The sequence below is a fragment of the Geosmithia morbida genome (genome assembly GCF_012550715.1).
Source record: "Geosmithia morbida isolate 1262 chromosome Unknown scaffold_4, whole genome shotgun sequence".
In the NCBI taxonomy this organism is placed as follows: domain Eukaryota; kingdom Fungi; phylum Ascomycota; class Sordariomycetes; order Hypocreales; family Bionectriaceae; genus Geosmithia; species Geosmithia morbida.
In genome coordinates this window covers 967,902-986,982 of record NW_023336191.1, presented here as the reverse complement: position 1 = coordinate 986,982, position 19,081 = coordinate 967,902, and the positions used below count along the sequence as shown (strand labels likewise).

Genomic DNA, 19,081 nt, shown 5'->3' with positions numbered 1-19,081 from the left:
CTCAAGCCTTTCGGGCTGAAAGTAAGGCGAGAGAAGGCTTGATGCGGAGGGGGGGGAGGGGGCCAAGCCATGATGTTGGATGTTGGGATCGAGAAAAGGGTGGCAAATCGAAAGGGAGGTCTACTACTACTACCATTTGACTTGGTGCCCCATACTACTAATAATACATTGTACTGCCTACATGCATAGTAGTTGGATATCAACTATTTTGTTGTTGTTGTTGTTGTTGTTGTTGTTTCGTCGATACAACGTGTGCAGATTCTGACGGGACCAACCTACATCTTGGCAAATTGGATATGGGGGATGATCGGTGAGTTGCTGATGGATACGAGAGTGATATGCAGCAACTCATGATTGCTACTCTATCAGTACATGGTCAATCGTGGGATTCGCATCAGTGGTGGGTTTGGTTATGATTATATATGGAATCATGGAGTTATCAGTTGCTGGTGCAGCTCCAACTCCCTTCTCATCCGGTATTATGCTGCATTTCGCCCGTGTTACCTGAATAGTAAAGGCTCGATATTCGATTTCTACCGTGAAATGGCGCATAATTCCTGATTCCTTGATGGCATGGCCGAGGACGTACAGGCCATACAAGGACAGAGAAAGACGTGCAAGGAAGAGGGGGGCAAGAAATCGCATGGGACCCCTCTCCTTGGTACTAGTAGTACCTTCCAGTACATATCCAATTGCCAATGTCTGTTCATGAGAAGACAATATTTGTCCACGTCACAAGAGATGTTAGAGAGAGAGAGAGAGGGAAAAAGAGGGGCGGGGTGGGATGGCAAAGAAGCAGAGTATTCCGAATCAAGGAATGGTGGCTCTTCTTGGAGGGAGAATGATAAATCCCGAGAGATGTCACCTCGTTTTTCTACCTCTTCTTTTTTTGAGCCCCGTGAAGTCTCGAGCTGGGAACGGAAAATAACCGTTTCACACTAAACCAACGGAGCAGTGAACAATGGGAACCATTAAGGGTGCTCACACACGCGGAACCATAAGATTGGAATCTTATTTCCCGTAGCTGCGCCACACTGTCATTTCTGTTTTCATCCTGTTTTCGCTCCGTTGTATTTGGCTTTTGCCTTTCAGTAAGCAGAGCTTAGCCCTGGTCTCGTGGATGGATGAGTTGATAGGTAAGAATGCCATAATGCTAGCGAGGAAGACGGCGATCCGAGAAGGGTATGAGAGATGGTGTTCTGTGGCTGGATGAATGGCGCTCCCCCAGATGGCGCTCCCCAGCGGGTCTGAAGTTACGAGGTGGTGCATCGTGAATCAAGGGAGAAGAAAAAGACGCACGAGTACGAGGGAGACCCATTGGACATAAACATTCCATGAGCTTTATGAATAGTAAACATGTCTACTCCGTACGTCGTAATCTGTACAGATTACGGTATTAATGATATTATAATGATATTATAATGATGACGATGAGGGGTGTGGAGACTCGGGACGGAGACATACCCGGCAGACACCTTCCCCGATAGAAACATCACCCCGGGTTTTGGCGTCTGATGCTAGTTTAGGGCCATGGGACGGACGGGCGCTAGTCCTGATTGGGGGTTGAATCACAACAACAATAGCAAGGGAAGGAGCGGACAATAGAAACACCAAATCAGCCTCTATCCCACCTTCCTCTCTCTCTCTCTCTCTCACACACACACATCTTCAATGCTCCTTCTTTCCCTATTTATCTTCACACTGTCGGAAGAAATCCGGGCGTCCACTCAAATTTTAATCACGCATATTCCACTCACTCCCTTTGTTCACTCAGAATTTTCTCCTCCAGCCGACAGCTCTCCGTCGGCTGACGCTCCGATCGTGGCCCTCCCTACCGTCTCAACAACAGAGTTGCATCCTATTCTCCTGTACCATCAGTTCCCAACACCTCCAACACGCGCATGTCTATTGTCCGACGCTTGAAGGGCCTACCTCGGCGACGCTTATGCTCCCTTCCACATCATGGATACACGCCCCCTACATCATGGATGAGGCCGCCGAGGTCCTTTCTTTTCCTGGAAGCTGACAATGGGGCTCTCTCTCTCTCTCTCTTTCTCAGTGGACTGGGGGGTCGAGGGGGACACCGCATTCTGTCTTGTTCCATCTTCCATCACCACACACGCATACAACCACCAAAGAGGCTTGACAATACTTGCTATCCGATGAATAGCAAGCCAGTTGACGGCCGTGATGCCCAGACTGGAACAAATCCCCGGGATTGGGCTCCTTTAAACGTACGTGAATGGACGAGTAGTGCGTATTTACAAAAGGTATTGCTACTCTTATACACCACGCCGCACTGATATTGAGCATGAATCGACGGGATGGTCGGTGGCAAAGAACACAATCAGCCTCTCTACCTCCTCTTCTTCTTCTCCTTCTCTTCTCCCCCTCGAAGCATTGTGTTGGCGGCTAACTTCATATGGCTTACTTCATACACCGGCATTCCTATTGCCTGGCATACGAGAAAGAAGGGAAACAAAAAGGCAAAAGGGTAAAACCCCCACCTATGTTGCGCTGCACGGAATACTGCAGCTCGAAGGGGCCCAATCTTCCCTGAGAACAAAGTGAAACATATTCCCAGACGAGTCAGAAGCTGTTATTCACTTTTCCATTTGCCAGACAGTCGGGTGCTGACGGGCGTGTCAAGCTCGCTTTCCGGCTATCATCTGCACCCCCCCCCCTCTTCCTTGATTCATTGACCGGGGGGGGGGGGGGGGGGGGGGGGGGTTATTAACGGAAATACATCCGACTATACAGAAGACGTACTGAAGATTAATACCGATCTGCAGTCGTTGTAGTATGGGGAATGTCTGTGCCTCAATCGGAGTCTCGGTTACATGGAAGAAGAAGCAGGGTGTCCCCGGAGGCCATGCTATTGTCAGGATTCATAATCCGCAATTCAAGACCTTGGTCGTCATTCTATCGTTCCATGACAATTTCACAATAGAGTGTCATGACCATGGTGACTAGTTTTTCCAAAAGATTGAGGAAAACTCCTTCACGGTACTGGCGGGCAGAAAGTCACCTCCAATGGAGAGACATTCCCATTCAACCCGGGGTCACGCGCAACTTGCTCTGTCTGCTTCAGCAGAGACCTACAGGTATAATAACCACCAATTCTGACCATTTCACGTCTTATTACTAACATGGCTTCTATAGATCACCACTATCGCTATCATTTCATGGTTTATTCCAGACTTTTCTGGGGACCCTAGTATTCAGGAGCGACAACAACAACTACTACTACTACTACTACTACTACTACTACATCTACATCTACACCCCCCCCCCTTTTTGACCTCCTACATCCTCGCACACGAGCCCCCCACACCACCCACCACCTTTCTTCAGATTCACATGGTAAAATCAAGGATTAGAATTCACTTCTTGGCGCCGAACCTGCGGCTCCAGACTCGCCCGTCCCCATTGTCGTCATTTACTGATACACACACCCCTTTGCTTCACCGAGCCTGTAACTCCCGAGCTGGACAGTCAGCTAGCTGGTTGGTAGTGGTGTGGGCTATCGCTGCATACGTTACAATACCTTGCTTCCCTTCTCAAATGCTGCTGCAGGGTTTTGCAGGAGGAACGAACATACTAAGCCTGCTTGTCCCGACGGAGGCCTCGTTGGCATCCAGTCTTCTTCTTTTCCCTCAAAAACACCGCATCTCCCTCGTTTTGTAAGCGCTTATATCAGAAAGACCGGCATCCTTACATCCTTCATCCACACTGATAGATAACACAGACCACCTGTCTTCTTCTCCCTTCACACGTCGTCACACGGTTGATCATGTCAGGAAGAAACTCCCCCCCCTTTACACAATTTGGCTTCGACGGCCACTGCCAGCAGCACGTGTCTGATTCATCGTCGCCGTCACCACCACCCTACATGCCGCCCAGGCAACCCAACATCGTCGCCGGACTCACAGCCAGGGGAGCCAAGCTAGATGCCAGCGCTTCCACCCTTACTTCCACTTCCACAGTGCCTTCCTCCATGCGGCCCCCCATGCAGGAGGGACCGTCACGTCTGAGAAGGCTCAGCTACCCACAGGTCGCCCAGCTTTCCATAATCGACGAGCACAGAACCGACGATGATGGCGTGGCCGCCGATGCGTCGAGTAGCAGCACGGCGTCAACCCTGAACCTCCACATAAACAGCTCCATCAGGATTTCCAACGGCAACAACCTGGTCTGCCTGACCGAGTCCCCCGCCAGGCACGCAAACGCCATCGCCGAGGCCGTCACCCGTGCCCTCCATCTGACCAGCTCGGGCCACTGCGGCATCCCCATGGTTGACGGCAACGGGAACCCCCGTCCCATACAGATCGACGTCGATGCGGGCCTGGTGGTGGACGGGGTGGGCAACGTGCTGGGCAACGAGAAGATGATTGATGAGGTTCTGAAACAGAGGCGCCAGAGACTGAGCGAGGAGCTAGACCCGCGCTCGCAGTCGAACCCGTGTGGTTTGCGTCGAAGACGGCGTGAGCGCGACGACCGGGACGAGGATGATAGGGAGTCCGAGGGCGACGATTTGAGCTATTATCAGGCTAAGAGGAGACGGTCACAATGAAGATGTTGAGAACTTGTTTTCATTTTTCTTCTGCTGGTTCTTTCACTATTCTGTCTCCACTTCACATCTCTCATCTTTTTATCTAGTCGTGTTGCTTCTTGTGAGGGTCTGCACCAAGTTTTACATGTTGTCTATTCAATGCTATGTAAATCAGCAAGTTTCCACTTGTATCTTACGTTTCTCTTTCTCCTTCTTTCTTTTCGAAAGAAGTCTCCTTTCAGAAGAAGAGAAGGGTGAGTAGTAAAGTATGACCGAACAAAGTGGCAGGTAATTGAGGAAAAAATGATTATTGATATAGACTACGATATTTAGGGCCTTAGGGCCGTTATCAAACCCGAAAAGAAGATTCCATCCAGCCGGGCCAAGGCCGAAGGGCTCATTCAGCACCACCACTACGACGTCATGTACGAGCACCCAGTTATTCACCCCCCCCCCCCCCCCCCTTGTCTAAGAGAAGAATCAGTGCTATTTCTTGTCTACCGCGTATGTATAATTATATTATCCTGTCAAGGCCTGGAATCACTCCCCGTTCTTAAAACGTATACGCCGGCTGACCTCCTTCCAGACACCCCTGTACCCCTTTGCAATCTCGTACCGACCGTCGTAAAGAGGGTAGACGACGACGGCGAAGAATGCGAAGAATTGCCATATGATGGCTACGGTGGTCCAGCTCTTGAAGAAGGTTTTGGTGAAGATGTAGTCGCGGTACAGCGGCATGGGCCAGGCCACAAAGGTGACGAGGACGATGCCCACGAATATGTAGCAGGCGATGCGGTACCAGCGGCGGAGCTCCCTCAGCGTAGCTTCGTCGAAGGGGTGCTGCACGTCGTCGAGCGAGATGGCGGCGGCGTCGAAGTCGGACGAGTCCAGCCCGGATCCTGAGTCGACCCTCACCTGGCTCGTCGCGGCTGCTGCCGTACCCTTTTCCTCCTGGTCTACGTCCGAAGCAGCGGCAGACTGCTGCTGCTGCTGCTGCTGCTGCTGCTGCTGCTGATGCGGTGACGGGGATGGGGACGGGGAATGCTCGGCACGGTCGGGGTCCTCCTTGTGGAGACGACGCTCCTCGACGATCTCGGCAACTAGAAACTTGCGCCAGTCGAAGACGTAGGGCCTGTACAGGGAGATGACGACGGAGTAGATGGCCGGGGAGAAGAAGGAGGTGATGGCGCCGAAGAGGGCAGGCAGGCTCCCCTCGGTCGTGGTCATGTTGACCTTGCCGTAGATGGCGTAGGCGGTGCCCAGCCAGACGGCCAGACCGCTGAAGAAGCCGAGGACGGGAGAGGCGATGGCGGCGAGGCGAGTCTGGCGCGACCAGCACAGGGTGAGGGCGAGGGGGATGATGCCTGGGCAGGACAGGACGGGGCGGAAGTAGCCGATCCACGTCATGTCGGCGCCGCCGTAGTTGAGGGCGAGGGAGACGCCGGTGATGAAGACGCCGTGGATGACGACGGTCAGGTGGCTGACCGAGACGAGCTTCTTGTCCGTGGCGCACGGGTTGATGTAGGTCTTGTACACGTCAAAGGACAGGATGCTGCTCACGGCGATCATGGAAGACGAGATGGTGCTGGTGAGGGCCATGAACATGAGGACCAGGAAGGCGTCGACGCCCCTGGTGCCGATCAGGCCCTTTACCAGGTACGGCATCACGTAGCCGGCGTTGACCTCGGCCATGGTGATGTCCACGGGGTACCCGGGCCAGACGGAGGTGTTGTGGAGGGCGCGCGCCGACAGGCCCAGCACCGTGCCCAGACCCCACGGGATGCCGAAGATGGCTGCCGCCGCCAGGTTGTACCCGGGAACCGTGGCCTTGACCTCTGTGGCGAACGACTTCTGCCAGAAGGCCGTGTCCATGATCACCAGGGCTAGGTTGCCGAACTTGAGGATCAGCCCCCATATGATGGCGTCGCGCGACTTCATCGTCAGCAGGGAGCCCTGATAGTTGCCGTCGATCAGGTTCTCCGACGCCGTCGCCCGGACCTTGTCGTACAGTCCGCCGAGTCCGCCGACGGCGTCGTGTGTCAAAACGGACAGCGTGAAGTAGATGATCAGGACTAGGGCCACCAGCGTGTGCAGGTAGTCGGTGATGAAGGTGGCCTTGAGACCGCCAACGGCCGTGTAAAGGATGACTTTTTTTGTTTGTTAGTTTTTTGCAACCCCAAGTCAGTACAGCTTCTGTGCAACGCAATCTCGGGACGGCAGACCGCAGAATGGATGCACTTACCTCCTAGAGGAATGAGAAGTGTAGAAGCGACAAAGTGCATGCCCGAGATGCCGTGGATGAGCTGAGACCCGGTCAGGATCATGGACGCACATCCAAACACATTGTTGGTCAGGTTGAGCGTGATGAAGACGACGTGGCCCAGCCAACCGTAGCGGATGCGGATGATCTCCAGCGACGTGTGAGCATAGGGAACTCGTATCTTGGCCATGACTCCGAGAGCCGCCATCAAGGCGATCTGAAAACATAATCCAGTTGCCCACCACTGTGTGTGTGAGTGTGAGTTGTGTTTTTCCCTTGTCAGCACAATCTCTTGTCTCATAATCGATGAAAGAAGAAGAGGAGGAGGAGGAGGAGGAGGAGGAAGGAATAGAACAAGAGAAACGTCCAACAAAGAAAAAGACAGAGTCCAACATACAAACGGTACAGCCAAGCCAAACTTGTAACACATTGCCGCCGAGAAGACAGTCTCATTAATCCACATCCACGAGGAGAATACAGCCGAGGCCGTCAAACCAGTCCCGACGGACCGGTTGGCCACCATGAACATCTCGGACGTTCCCGAGTCCTCGGCCAGATAGGACTTTTGAATCTTGACGGCGATGAGGATGACGCCGCAGAACCCCACGCCCAGACCTATCAGGATGCCGTAACCCGTGCCCTGGGAGATGAGGGTCGTCTGGACGGCGCCCAAGTGTCCGACTGCCGCCATACTGAAGCACTTCTTCTCTCTCTCAGAGTCTTACTGTCAAGTTCTCTCCCAAGGTGTAGACAAAAAAGAGTGAAGTAAGGTTCCTGCGGCTCTGTCTCATGCGTTCACGAATCGACCACTTGAACCGTTGGTAGATATGTATATATATATATATATATAGTGAGTTCATCTGACAAAGTTTTTTTTCCCTTTATCTATCGCTCTACTCTTCTCTGACGCAGTAATACCTAATATTACCTGGTGTATGATCCCGGTCACCCCTTCTAAAGAGCCCATTACGTGCTGGAAAAAGAAATCATTGACATTTGGTGCATCCACAAAGATGCCTGGCCAATCGACTCTGGAGCAAACCATGTTACAAGTTACTCTTTCTTCCTCCTCCTCCTGCCCCTTCTCCTGTTGTTCCTGCAAACTCGACAGGTCTCGTCGTTTGATCGCTTCCGAATCTGTAATTCATTGCTTTGATATGACACCGGATATAACGTCTCGGCATAGACTTCTCTAGTGCAGAGTGGATGCTGCGATGTCGGCAACTGGCTGGTTGTCGTCACGATATCCAACGTGCAGATGACGCAATGTGTAGAGATCAACCAACGGGTGTTGTGGGTTTCTATATTTCCACAGACTTGGTTGCAATCTGACCGGGGGACTTCACGAGTCTCATCATCCGATTGGATTTTCTTTTTCCTCTGTTCTTTTTTTTTAATTCTTCTCTTCGCCGTATCATTATTCTACACCGGGATAGTATCTGTTTAGGATTTTACTTGACGTATGTCTTGCAATTCAGGAAGAGGTTGAACAACCCAGAATCAACATACCTGCATGCATGCACTGAGTATAAAACCAGCATGAACCCCTCCCTACACCTCGCCGAACCATCGTTCTCGTAGTCCCGCTTATCGCACGTCCTTTGATGGATTGCGGGCAATAATCCATGTGATATTGCGTGCGAATGGTGCAATCGGCTTCGATACCAGGTCGGCTGAACGGAGCAAGCATTCAAGAAATGGGGTTCCGTAGGACCTCGCAAGAAGAAGGAGAAACAGTCGAGAGTATCTTCGGCTAATGCTGATTTGACGCCTAGTGGATTAAAGTTAGTAGAAACATTGCAGTGTCTCGTATGAAGTGCCCTAGTCGGAAACTTGTGCATCTGACTTCACTCTTCCTGTATCATTGAAACCTCGGATGTGTAGTTTTGAAACGAAACGAAACGAAACACCATGGCTACCCAGGAGAAGAAGCAGCTGATCCTCAACGCCTTCGTCATGAACACCCCGGGACACCTGTCCCCCGGTTTCTGGAAGCACCCGCGCAACAAGACGGAGCAGTACAAGCGCCTCCCGTTCTGGCTGGACCTGGCGCGCCTCCTCGACGATGCCGGCTTCCACGCCATGTTCATAGCCGACACCCTGGGTCCGTACGACGTGTACAAGGGCCCCGCGAACGTGGTGCCGGCCCTGAGCGCGGGGGCGCAGTTCCCCGTCAACGACCCGCTGTACCTGGTTCCCTCGATGGCGGCGGCGACCAAGAACCTCATCTTCGGCGTGACCGCCAGCCTGACGTACGAGGCGCCCTACTCGCTCGCGCGCCGCCTCTCGACCGTCGACCACCTGAGCGAGGGCAGGGTGGCTTGGAACATCGTCACGTCGTACCTGGACAGCGCGGCGCGCAACCACGGCCTGCAGGAGCAGATCCCCCACGACGAGCGCTACGCCATCGCCCACGAGTACCTTGAGGTGCTGTACAAGCTGTGGGAGGGGAGCTTCCGCGATGACGCCGTCGTGGCCGACCGCGAGACGGGCCGGTACATCGCCGCCGACGGCGTGCGCCAGATCCACCACAAGGGCAAGTACTTCAACGTCCCCGGCCCGCACTTCTGCGAGCCCTCCCCCCAGAGGACGCCGCTGCTCTTCCAGGCCGGCGTCTCCGAGGCCGGCAACGCCTTCGGCGGCAAGCACGGCGAGGTCATCTTCGTCGGCAGTCAGACCCCCGAGGACGTCCGCAAGATCGTCGACGACCTGCGCGCCATCGCCGCCAAGGAGGGCCGCGACCCGAACCACTTCAAGATCGTTGTCGGCATGGGCGTCATCGTCGCCGAGACGGACGAGGCCGCCGAGGCCGAGAAGGAGGACCTGCTCAGGTACGTCGACGAAGAAGGCGCTCTCGCCCTGTTCGGCGGCTGGACCGGCGTCGACCTCTCCAAGTACGACGACGACCAGGACTTCTACACCAGCGACTCGCCACGCGTCCAGTCCCTCGTGCGCCGCCTGGCCAACGTCGTCGTCGGCACCAAGAACACCCCCTGGACCAAGCGCCGCATCATCGAGCACCTCAGCCTCGGCGGCCTGCAGACAAAGATCATCGGCGGCCCCAAGAAGGTCGCCGACGAGCTGGAGCGCTGGGTCGAGGTCGGTGGCGTCGACGGCTTCAACCTCGCCCACATCACAAACCCCGGCACCTTTGAGGACATCATCAAGTATCTCCTGCCCGAGCTGAGGCGGAGGGGAATCTTCCGTGAGGCGCCGACCGCTGAGGGTGCCACGGCCCGCGAGGTCTTCATCGGCTCCAAGAGGCTTCCTGAGGATCACCCCGGGAGCAAATACAAATGGCGTGCCGGAGAGCCTGCCCCCAAGTTCCAGGAAGCTGGCGTGAGTGTCTAGTCTTCATTTAGATGCGTAATGATAATAAACGGACTGTGTTTCGCTTTCGCCGCCCTGGACTGTCTCATCGTCTTCAAGCTTCGACGAGAGACATTGTGTGAGGTTTGCCCTTGAATCGCAGCAGCCTCGGCGATGGCGTGGTAAGATTCTTCCGAGGTCGTCCTGTCGGTAGCACTCACCCACATGTCACTGCTTTCACGCGAATCGTATTGCACCTCTAGGGCAGAGTCGATGACGAGCCAGGATTTCCTGCAGTATTGTCAGCGCTATGGCTGGGTCAGTCTGTCAGAAATTCCTCAAGGTGTCAGGGGGGCTGATATCTGCCGGTAGAGTGATAGCCAGAACCGTTCCCGACAGCCTCCATACTGATCGGCAATGCGTCGGTGATGCGTCGGTGTCGTCGTTTCGACCAAGTCGCTGCTGTCTTTCCTGTTGCGCGTGCCACCACACGTAGAATCGTGGCTTCCTGTTCCCCGTCTCTGCCTCATCTGTAATAAGATACGTGACGATGCAAGGAGCAGACCACGAGTACGAGAAGTATTATGCCCCGCAAAAAGGGCTGAACGATGGTGGCCCGTGGGTACCTACCTATATACAGTGTACTAAGCCTGTAGATGGTGGGCCTATCTCGACAGCAGCGCTCGACGCTCGCAATGCCATCCTTTTATTCACAACCTCCCCTCCCCAACCCTACGTGCCTTATCCGTTACTTCCTCTTCTTCTCTCTTGTCTCTGCGACCGTGACCGGGGAAAAGCAGCCTGATAAGGTCACGGGTACTTTGTTGTTGACAGCTCGAAACAGTTCGTCTTAGACGGTGTCCAATAATGTTGGTCAATTCATAGGTCGATGAATCCACAGTTCAGCTTTCCGAAGACGATGGACCCCGCGCGGACCGCCCCCCCTCTCAACAAACAGAATGCAGATCTCTCTGACTTTCTCCCCTTTCCGATTCTCCCTTCCTTCTCTTCCGTAGAATGATAGTACACAGTTGCTGAGCCTTCTCGTCTTCTTCTCTTCCTCGAAAAAACAGCAACATAGAACAGGAGCAGCTATGGCCGACTTGACGATTCGTAACCTGACGGCCAAGCCCCTCTTCCTCATCAAGGTGGAGAGGTTTGAGACGGAGCGCGAGCAGACGGGCAGCCTGCTGGGCAACATGACGACGGCCCTGACGAGTATGATGAACGCGACCGAGTTCCAGAGCTACAGGGTCATACCCAAGGGCCAGCCCATCAAGAAGCACGACGCGGACATCAAGGTCGACGCCTTTGCGAGCAAGAAGACGGACGTGCGCACGGCCGACGGCGAGCGCGAGGTGATTCGCCTGACGCTGCGCACCGAGGACGACAGGCGGTACCAGATCGACGTGCCGCGCCCGGACGCCAAGGCGGGCTCGATGAAGAGGATCGGCCAGGGCCACGGCGACCTGGAGCTGACGGGCGTGTACGTGGAGCGCGGTGCCGTGCTCGCCGTGTTCTCGTCCGGCCGGCTGGACAGCTGGATGGCCAAGCTGCACGACAAGTGGCCGCTGCAGATCCTGTCCATCCCCGGCACCCACAACTCGCCCACCTGCTACACCGCCCTGCCCTCGGTCCGCTGCCAGTCCGTTGGCGTGCCCGAGCAGCTGCGCAACGGCGTGCGCTTCCTCGACATCCGCGTCTCCGTCGAGCCCAACGGCGACCAGCTCACCCTCGTCCACAGCGCCTTCCCCATCTCTCTCACCGGAGCCAAGTACCTGGACCCCCTACTCGACGACGTCTACCGCTTCCTCGACGAGCACAAGGACGAGACCGTCATCGTCTCCCTCAAGCGCGAGGGCACCGGCAAGGGCACCGACGAGCAGATGGGCACCGTCCTCAAGAAGAACCACGTCGACAAGCACCCCAACAAGTGGTGGGTCCGCCCCGGCGTGCCCAACCTCGGCGATGCCCGCGGCCGCATCGTCCTCGTCCGCCGCTTCGGCATCGGCAACGACCTCAAGGCCTGCCACGACGGCAGGGGCTTCGGCATCGACGCCCAGGCCTGGCCCGACAACTGCGAGGACGGCCGCTGCGGTCCCGCAATCCGCGTCCAGGACTTTTACGAGGTCTCCGAGACCCAGAATGTCGAGAAGAAGATTGACTTCTCCCGCGGCCAGCTCGAGCGCGCAGCTGAGCAGGGCTACAACATCGACGGCGGCAGCCCGGCCCCTTCCTTCTTCATCAACTTCCTCACCGCCAGTAACTTCTTCAACGCAAACTGCTGGCCTGAGCGCATCGCCGCAAAGGTCAACCCCGCCATCGTCGAGTACCTGTGCGTTAAGCACGGCGCAGAGGGCCAGGGCCCCCGCAAGCTCAAGGTCGGCAGGGCGAGCACCGGTATTGTCGTCACCGACTGGGTTGGCGCCCATGGCGACTGGGACCTTGTCCGTTCTGTTGTCGGCATGAATGCCCGTCTGCAGCGTCCGAGGGGACAGTAGAGTAAAGCACGTCTCCAAAGTCGTCAACAAAATTCAACTTCAAAGTCTAATATATATATATTACATGTGTACGCTGGAAATAAGGGTATATGGAGTTTCATGTCTTTTTCATTGTTTTGTTGGTTCGTTTGTTCGTTCAATAGGATATCAAATGCTACGCCAAACTATAGTAACACAAAACCCAACACACCTGTTCTTGTTCCCATGTTAGCGTACCAGGACTTTTCCAATATTTTGCGACTACGTAGACAAAAAGTGTAAGGCAGAGGAGGAAGATCAGTTCTCCAAGGTGAAATTGTATGTTCATCACGATGAACTCAGATAGAACAATGATATGGTAAGAAGTCATCATGTAGAGAGGGGTCGGTATGTGGAGCGCAAAGGAAAGGGGAAAACCTACCGAACATGTTTTGCCCAACTGGACATGACGAGAAGTCATCATTGCCTGAGAACCAGAGATGAGTCAGCATTTTGCTTCAATGCCCAGAAGGTATTGATGCCATAGATGTACAGCACTGCCTAGATTGCTAAAGGTAATTGTTAGCAAAATGCTCAATCAGTGGCTGGTATGCACAAGCATGAAAACTTACAAGACCATATCAGAAGGTGATGTTATGTTCATACCCTAGCAATACAAGTATCGAGGGTCAAACAGTGTGAATACGATTACAGCTCATCATGGTCGACGAGGCAGGCTTTTGTTTTGAAGAGTGTCTTTGTATTTACCTACAACGCACCCATATTAGTCTTCTTGTCGTCAACTCGGTCCATCGACACAGGAACGTTGGTATAGCAAAAAAATCAGGTGACGAAGTTTCATCAATAGATCCCCGCCAGCCCACCACCACAAGGTTTGTACGCCTTGCTGTCTAAGGATGGTAGACAGACGAGGCTCGTTTATGTCCGCCCGTTCGTTCAATTTTTCTTCATTTTGCTCCAATGGGAATATAGCTTCGCACATCGCACGGGAAATAGAGAGTTGCATGTATAGTACCTGTATTGCCCGGTTTGTTAGCTTGAAGGCTCGAAATGTTAAGATTTCCAGTGCAAAAAGAGTGAGCAGCGAATTTTTCTGTCAGACAAGGCTGAAACTTAAGTTACAAACAACTCCACATGATGTATTAAGAATGAGGAATCCCTGTGTGTCGTATGGTTCATCATACAGAAAGAGGGGGGAAGAGGCTGAAGCAAGAGGCCGAAAAAAAAAGGGAAATGAACCAACCTTTTGAAATCATCATGTCGCTCGATACGAGAAAGACGAAGGGAAAAGAGAAGAAAAGAAATCTACTGGAACTGAAGAATGGTCAGCAAATAGGTCCCAGGGCCATGGTATGCAACAAAGCAGGGTGAAGCTTTTGCAAGAAAGCTCAGAGTAATTCTAGAGATAAAAGTCCCCATTGTGTTTGTAGGAATTGGATTGTTCGTGGAAGAATGTTCATCATAGTAAGATGCGAGGATGAATGAAGCAAATGGAGTAAGAGAGTATGATGGTCTTACCTTGAAAAAAAGAAAACCCGAAAGAGAGAGCTCTCTGACGAGCGCTGCTAAAGCGCTCGCCGATAGAGGGTTGAAGCCGACAAAACAAATGTTTGTGGTTGAAGAAGGAAAGAGAAAATCAAAATTTCCAGCTCGTGGTAGAAATGCTCTTCAAAAACAAGCTAGCCCTATTATGAAACTAGCGTTTTGTGGCTATGGTGGCTGTGCAACCCCTCAGCTGCTAAAATGTGGCGTTTCCCCTTATCGTAAACTAGATGACGATCAATGATTCGCATGGACGTATAACAGGACCAGATCCTCCCAGGGGACGTCACACTTCAACACAACATCCTCAAATCCATCGCCAGTTACTGTCTACCAACATGGCGTCCATGGGGGGATTATGGGGTTCAACAACCCTGCGTCTCCTTCGCGTCGCCGTGTCCCGGACCGCCTCGGCTTTCCGGACCAGGGTGGCGAATGCGTCGAAACCACGACTACAACCCATTCCGATTCAAACTACTGGGAGGCAGCCGCTGCACCCTGCCGCCGTGCTGAAGCAGAGGCGTGCCGGAGGAAGCTCACGCTGGTTCTCCAGTGGCACGACGAACCGCATCGACAGTATCGTACGGAGATACTTTAGCTCGTCCGGGGGCTCCGCCCCACGCCTCGACCGCTCCAAGCTCCCGCGTTCCAAGACGTCGCAGCGTGTGGCCCAGTTCTCCGGCCGCGCCCCTTTTGCGAGCACTTTGCGGCCGAACCTCACGGGCGGCGCTATGCCCCGAACCGCTGGTGGTTACACCCTCGGCGGCGGAGGCGGCGCCCGGTACTTCTCTCACGGTCCCGCCGCGCCGGCGCAGGTCGTCCAGAACGTCTCCCAGGCCATGAGGGCCTTCTTCCTGTCTGGCCAGAAGTTGCGCTATGACGGTATGGGAGCGCGAGGTGAACACAAGTACCGCGCCGTGTCAGACCTCGAGGACAAGGCCATGAACAAGCTAGCTGCTATCCACCGCAACAGCCCCGGCGCTTTTGTCGACTTCCAACTCAGCCCCACCATGACGGCTCTGAGCCCCCTAGCTGCCGCCATCTCCGGTGCCGGCGCTTCTACCTTCAACGGCGGTGCCCAGGCTACCGAGGTCATGACCAGCCTTAATACTGATGGCTTCCTCGACGTCTTGTCCGCTGATTTCGGACGTGCCCTCAAGGAGCTGACGGCCGTGTATGCGGATCTCAGACGCCTCGCGGTGCTGGGAGACTTGCCCATCACCATGGAGAAGCACGGCACGATTCGCGTGCGCTTCCCTGGTGTCGACGCCGAGACTGCCACCCGATTGTGTGATGACATTGGCCTCCAGCGGGGTATCGTCGGCGAGGACGCAGACCTTGAGGCCACCGTTGGCCATGACGATACCTCGGGAGGTCTCAAGTTCCCGTTTGCGCCCGAGTCTTACCGCCCACAGTCTATCACGTGGTTGTCTGATGGCTCCCTCGAACGTCACGATGGCATCTCATCCATAGAGTACGAGGACTGTTTTGTCTATGACTCCTCCGTCGCTGATGATAAGGGCCTTGATATTTCGGACATGGACAGCTTTGAAAGCGTGTCTCTTCCCGAGAGCTCCGGTGAACATGCATCGGCGAGTTTCGAGGGCCTCGAGGGCATCTATTGGTTCATCGAAGAGTGCGATCGAAACATTGGTCGACTTGGTTAATATAGATTCTCGTGCTTTTCTCTTTGTCGTTCGAGTTTCTGTCTGAAATACCGCTAGCGGGCATCAAGGTGTATGTCGGCAACAAAGACTGATCATCGCCCGCACTCCACACTCTTTTTGAACATTTCCTTATATATTCTTGGCTCCAAGCCTTTTCAGATTGACACGTCCATACGTGGTGCACTTAACGTTGGCAGGCCGCTCCATGTTTTGATGAATGCAAATTTCCCTATTGAACTTTTATACATTCAGTACCTGCCCAGAAAAAACTGTGATGCCCTTCATGTAGCTCTATACCTGAATGCGCGTCCGGATCACCGATGGCTGATATCAGTTGGCTTGGCCGGTTGCACTGTAGGTGGAGATGAAGGTGGAGGAGATGTAGCAAGCTTGTCGGTCTCGGTAGACAGATATTGAAGGAACATCCCAAAGGATATGAGATTTGCGGCCATGCGATCACACGCCGCGTTCTCAGTATCTTGAGGCATGATGGGAGGGACGTTCTGGAGCTACTATCAATATGTGAAGGAGTACAGAGGAAAATGGTAAAGTAGAGGCTAAAATATGAAGCTCGTGGTTGTTGGACTGCCTATGTGGTGTGACACTGCTATAGAGCTTTCTGATTCCAATTTTTGGTCACGTGTACCACTCTACCTGTACCTTTAGAGGGAACAGATGTACCCCAACTCCCATCCAAGTATTCTTTCACTTGTCAACATATTTACAGCTGTTCTCACGATACGCCTCCTCAGTACTGCATATATCTACAATATACAATACTATTCTAAGCCTCTATGCAAATCCTACGAGACCGGAATCAAAGAACCGTGGCCGGAGTGACCTCTCGGCAGGAGCCAGGAGAAGCCCGAACTTCTACAATGTTATAGCGCAGTGTCGGACGCTATAGGTTAAGCTTGCTAACAGGTGGGCCGATTATGCAGAGGACAAGATTGTACATCTCAAATACATTCGGCCTGTGGCCAACATACAGACTCGCGGCTCCTAACACTATATGTATTTGCATAGCAGGTTGGCTCTAGCCATATCACTACGTGCAAATTTGTTCGGGCGTGCGGAAACCTATTGCCACTGGCCCCTGTGCAGCGTCACACACTCTTATGTACGTTGGACTTGGTGGCGGCAAGTAATTTTTTAGTCAGCTCACGCAGCATGCCACACCTGATGGTAGTAATGACGGGTGTCCTTCGCCTCTTTTTCGTTTCCTTATTTTACAATAGAAATCGTATTATGGAAGTGATTCACCATCGGTACACTGGCTAGCTGATTTCTACTCATGGATTGCTTAAAGAAGGTGTGAAAATGGGCAAGCCTGACGATGGCTTCCTCTTACCAGAATGAGGAGAGGGGCTTATCGTGAGCCATTGAGGGGTAATAGCACGTCAAAGAAACAACCTCGAAATCCCGCTTGCTATTTCTTTTCTTCAATTTTCTTCTCTTTTCATTTTCTCTTTTCCGATTTGAATATTCCTATTTGATATCACCCTTCCCCCATCTTTCTATACGTCAGCGTGAACCTACCCGTGATCGTAATGAGAGCATCCTGGTCTGGCCTCGTGGTCCAGTCTCTCACGAATGTTAGGTCAATGTTAACTGGCTACGATGGCACATGCAAGCCATACGATGCCTCTCTCACAACTGGCATTAGATACTCTTCCTGCGATGATACCAACTGGCCTCCCCCCGGACCAGGCCATAATGTGGGCACGTTGCTGAAGCCCCAGACGCCGGACAGGGCGCTCCAGGGCGCGTTGGCCTCAGTATCGACAGAGCACATCAGGGACAATATCGCAAAGCTCGTCAGTTTCGGCACGCGGCACACCTTGTCATCCCAAGATGATCCAGAGCGTGGAGTTGGTGCGGCGCGCAGTTGGATCGCAGGCGAATTCCGTCGGTACGCCGAGGAGGCAGACACGGGCCTCTTGGATGTTGAGATCCCAGGCTACGTGCAGGGACCGGCGGAGCGGGTGCCAGAGCCGGTCTGGGTTGGCAATGTTCAGGCTACGCTCCGGGGTACCTCGGACCCGGCACGACACTACGTGACTATGGGCCACTACGACACGAGGGTGACGGATCCGTTAAATTGGTGGGATGACCAGCCTGGAGCAAACGATGACGCATCTGGTGTGGCAGGTAAGAGAGGGCTACTATTGCATAATCATTAGGTGCAGCCTGCCTGATAACATGTCACAGTCGCAATGGAGGTAGCCCGCGTCATGGCTAGGTATGAGCATGCAGCAAGTGTGGTATTTGCGGCAGTGGCAGGTGAGGAGCAAGGACTCCTTGGATCACGTTTCCTCGCCCAGACGATGCGCAACGCGAGCGTGTCAGTCGAGGGCGTCCTCAACATGGACATCGTAGGCAGCTCGACAGGATCACGAGGCGAGCGAGAGCCACATGCGGTGCGGGTCTTCTGCCAAGGCGCACCGTTGACCGAATCGGACGACAAGACGCGGCAGCGGCAGTCTATCGGCGCCGAAAACGACTCCCCCGCGCGTAACCTGGGCCGTTTCATCGCCGAGGTGGCCGGCAATAGCTTCACGGGGATGCGCATCGCCCTCGTGTACCGGCTGGACCGGTTCCTGCGCGGCGGTGACCACCGGTCCTTCCTCGAGGCAGGATATACGTCGTCGGTACGCTTCTCGGAACCCAACGAGAACTTTGCGCACCAGCACCAGGACCTGCGGGTCGAGCATGGGGTGCAGTATGGTGACCTGGAGGAGTTCCTCGACTATGAGTACATTGCGCGTGTGGCACGGGTTAACCTCGCTGCGCTGTGGTCGCTGGCTAACGCGCCTGGGCTCGTGCGCAATGTTACAGTCGATACGTCGGTGCTGGACAACGACACGAAGCTGTCGTGGGTGCGAAGCGAGCCACAGAGTGACGGCGTTGAGGGATACGAGATTGTCTGGAGGCCTACGACTGCCCCCCAGTGGACTCACGCGCAGTTTGTCGGGGACGTCGATTCGGCTACGGTTGAACTGTCAATCGATAATGTCATTTTCGGTGTGAGGGCCGTGGGGAAGAATGGATATAAGAGTCCGGCGACGGTGCCGTTCCCTAGATAAGAACGATGACGCCATCGTTCTAAACGTAGTGTAGATGGCGCAAGGGAGGGGGGAATGTTAGAATGTGGAGGTGACGAGGTACGAGGTTAGACGTTGGCGGTTGGAGCTTTCCCCACACTCCTGGACCTCGGCTTGGTCTGCGTACACGGCAACGGCAACCACCACGGTAAAAGGACGACTCCTCT

General features: G+C 54.0%; 6 protein-coding genes across 6 annotated transcripts; 5 read left to right on the top strand and 1 right to left on the bottom strand.

Annotated features, from left to right (window-relative positions):
- Positions 1–3,892: 3,892 nt before the first annotated feature.
- GMORB2_5783 (uncharacterized protein) lies at positions 3,893–4,573 on the top strand (the record flags this gene model as incomplete). The annotated part of the gene is made up of 1 exon (XM_035467753.1): positions 3,893–4,573. The coding sequence occupies one exon, from the start codon at positions 3,893–3,895 to the stop codon at positions 4,571–4,573; it is 681 nt and encodes a 226-aa protein (XP_035322719.1).
- Positions 4,574–5,092: 519 nt separating this feature from the next.
- GMORB2_5782 (transporter) lies at positions 5,093–7,503 on the bottom strand (the record flags this gene model as incomplete). Its single annotated transcript, XM_035467752.1, has 4 exons — positions 5,093–5,481; positions 5,605–6,699; positions 6,795–7,056; positions 7,210–7,503. 4 exons carry the CDS (start codon positions 7,501–7,503, stop codon positions 5,093–5,095), a joined length of 2,040 nt encoding a protein of 679 aa, XP_035322718.1.
- Positions 7,504–8,723: 1,220 nt separating this feature from the next.
- GMORB2_5781 (Flavin-dependent oxidoreductase, luciferase family) lies at positions 8,724–10,163 on the top strand (the record flags this gene model as incomplete). The annotated part of the gene is made up of 1 exon (XM_035467751.1): positions 8,724–10,163. The coding sequence occupies one exon, from the start codon at positions 8,724–8,726 to the stop codon at positions 10,161–10,163; it is 1,440 nt and encodes a 479-aa protein (XP_035322717.1).
- Positions 10,164–11,215: 1,052 nt separating this feature from the next.
- GMORB2_5780 (1-phosphatidylinositol phosphodiesterase) lies at positions 11,216–12,622 on the top strand (the record flags this gene model as incomplete). The annotated part of the gene is made up of 1 exon (XM_035467750.1): positions 11,216–12,622. One exon carries the CDS (start codon positions 11,216–11,218, stop codon positions 12,620–12,622), a length of 1,407 nt encoding a protein of 468 aa, XP_035322716.1.
- A 1,859-nt stretch (positions 12,623–14,481) lies between these two features.
- On the top strand, positions 14,482–15,810 carry GMORB2_5779 (Casein kinase II beta 2 subunit; the record flags this gene model as incomplete). Its single annotated transcript, XM_035467749.1, has 1 exon — positions 14,482–15,810. One exon carries the CDS (start codon positions 14,482–14,484, stop codon positions 15,808–15,810), a length of 1,329 nt encoding a protein of 442 aa, XP_035322715.1.
- A 1,550-nt stretch (positions 15,811–17,360) lies between these two features.
- Positions 17,361–18,896, top strand: GMORB2_5778 (metallopeptidase; the record flags this gene model as incomplete). Its single annotated transcript, XM_035467748.1, has 2 exons — positions 17,361–17,961; positions 18,022–18,896. 2 exons carry the CDS (start codon positions 17,361–17,363, stop codon positions 18,894–18,896), a joined length of 1,476 nt encoding a protein of 491 aa, XP_035322714.1.
- Between the last annotated feature and the right edge of the window lie 185 nt (positions 18,897–19,081).